Raw genomic sequence first — 2,500 nt, 5'->3', positions numbered from 1 at the left:
CATCAAGGCGTTGTGGTATGTTCCATGCTAATTTCTTCCATTTTTTTTTTCTATTATTGGATTTTAGTGATTGGCCGTGTGATGCAATCTTTTCCTTAATCCACTGCCTTCCTCCTAGGACATTGAGGAGACAGACATCTCTGGTGTTTGCACGACCCACTACAATGCTACAGTAGAGGGCAACGTTATCACCATTGACAAGGTCAAGGACTTGGCTTCTTGCACTCAGCGACCTGACTTTGCAACCTTCATCCCCTCTTCCGGATACATCAGTGACTCACCAGTCCAGAGCCTCCCAATCTTTAGGAGCACAAGCATGTGTCACCAAAGGGTAGAGGAAGGCCTTCTCAAGACGGCAGAGTGTGACGAGACCCATGTGTTCCGTCCCTTCTCCAGTGAAAAGGGAGGAGCTGTCACAACTGCTAAGACCACCATGATCCTTATGTCTCAGGAACGACCATCGCCTATTGCAGGTGAGTATGCATGGGAAACCTTCATGCGCCATTTACTGTACACATTATTAATTCCATCAATACAATGCTTGGCCATTACTACAAGTCTCTACCAGGATTCTTATTTTGCAGATTTTGACTTCAACCGCAATACACTGGCATTCGAGCACACGGTCACCCCTGAAGCTCAGCTTGAAGCAGTTGAGCAGATCTTGAGCAACCTGGAGATTGCTTCTCACAGTGAAGTCCTCCCTGAGGTTCCTTCACTATTTGCCAAACTCGTATCATCACTCAAGGAGCTAAATTATCCTCAGCTCAACACTATTTATAACAATGTCAAAGAAACTCCCACACGGAAATTCATGGTCGATGCAATGCCACTAGTTGGAACTGCTGCTTCTTTTGGTGTGGTTAGAGACATGTTCATCAATGGAGACATCACAGAATCCGAGGCTGATGTGTTCTTCACTTCACTGGCTTTCTTCAAGAACCCAACAGCAGAAATGTTTACTGCTCTTGCTGTTAGTATACACAAAACTTAGAAGTACAACACTGTTTATCCTGATAATGTTTATACATATTGATAGTTGATAATATCTTTTGTAGTAGCACATGTATATATTCTCTTATCAGTCCAACTTATATACATATCACCTACCACTTTTACAGCCTTTACTTGAGGACAACCCAAGCCAAAAAGCAATGTTGGGAACATCTGCTCTCATCAATACCTTCTGCAAAACTCATGAAGACTGTGCTGCCGATTCCAGTGTGCAACAAGTTATTCGTCGAATCGAGACACAACTTGGGTCTGGCTGCCGCACAGTGAATGAAGAAGAGAAATTGAGGGTGCTTGTCGCTCTCAAAGCACTCGGCAATGCTGGTCGATGGGTTAATGCTAACTCAGTCCTAAGACGATGCTATACTGAAGATAACGACATGGAAGTGCGAGTGGCTGCTATTGAGGCATGGAGACACACTCCATGTGACTATGACCGATCTCACCTTTTGGCTGCTTTCCAAGATGAGACTCAGGACACAGAGGTTCGCATTGCTGCCTACCTTGCTCTCATGACTTGTCCTACACCAGACCTCATCAACACCATAAAGGACCGTCTCACCTCAGAAGGTGTCAACCAGGTTGGCTCCTTCATCTGGACTCATATGACCAACATGCAGGAATCAGCTGCTCCGGAAAAACAGTGGGTACGTCAAATGATTGGCGAGGAACTTCTTCAGAAAAAGTTCAGCACTGAAGCCCTCAAGTTTTCTCGCAACTATGAATCCTCTTTCTTCATGAATGAAATTAACACTGGGGCCACAGTTGAGAGCAATGTCATCTTCTCCAGCAAGTCTTACCTGCCACGTTCTGCAATGCTTAACCTCACTCTCGACCTCTTTGGACAGTCTATCAACTTCTTTGAAGTAGGTGGCAGAATTGAAGGTTTTGAAGCTTACATCGAACGCTTCTTTGGTCCCAGAGGATACTATCCAGAAGAGACCATTGAAAGCATCCTGAGGAACATGCGACAGAACAGTGATGCTGATGCCACCACCTTAGAAGGTTTCCTTGACAAGATTACAGACGAACCAGAGGGATCCTACTACCTCCGTGTCTTTGGCAATGAGCTTCATTATCACCACTTCCAAGGACTTGAAAACCTCATCCAAACATCCGGTGCTTCCAACCCACTGGAATTCTTGATGGATCTGGCCCGTCAGGGAGATGTTGATTACACAAAATCTTACCAGCTAATGGACACTCACCACACCATTCCAACTGTAACTGGCTTACCTGTCACTCTCACCGCAAAGGGAACAGCTACCCTTGGTCTGAAGATGAATGGTAACTTTAAGGCTCATAGTCTCAAAAATATAAACATTGAGGGACACCTTCATCCTTCTGCTGCAGTTCATATTGACGGCCTCATGCTTGTCGATGCCCATGTGACTCGCACAGGATTGAAGATGTCTTCCAACCTTCATACTTCCACTTTCCTTGATGGCAAACTTCAGATTAAGGGTGGTAAACTGGTTGATATTGCCTT

At 45.0% G+C, this 2,500-nt stretch overlaps 1 protein-coding gene across 1 annotated transcript in view; it reads left to right on the top strand.

The window, feature by feature from the left end:
- LOC122244041 (uncharacterized) overlaps window positions 1-2,500 on the top strand; it is a 19,768-nt gene that overhangs the window by 2,298 nt on the left and 14,970 nt on the right. The window contains exons 4-7 of the mRNA XM_086550190.1: window positions 1-15; window positions 119-473; window positions 585-973; window positions 1,122-2,500. The exon at window positions 1-15 is cut by the window's left edge and continues 186 nt beyond it; the exon at window positions 1,122-2,500 is cut by the window's right edge and continues 665 nt beyond it. Coding sequence (XP_086406316.1) covers window positions 1-15; window positions 119-473; window positions 585-973; window positions 1,122-2,500 — 2,138 coding nt within the window. The remainder of the gene's footprint in view (window positions 16-118; window positions 474-584; window positions 974-1,121) is intronic.

The sequence above is a fragment of the Penaeus japonicus genome, unplaced genomic scaffold (assembly GCF_977035675.1).
Source record: "Penaeus japonicus unplaced genomic scaffold, GWHDUDI00000001_assembly GWHDUDI00000023, whole genome shotgun sequence".
Taxonomy (NCBI): Eukaryota; Metazoa; Arthropoda; class Malacostraca; order Decapoda; family Penaeidae; genus Penaeus; species Penaeus japonicus.
This window is presented reverse-complemented; position numbering and strand designations above follow the sequence as displayed.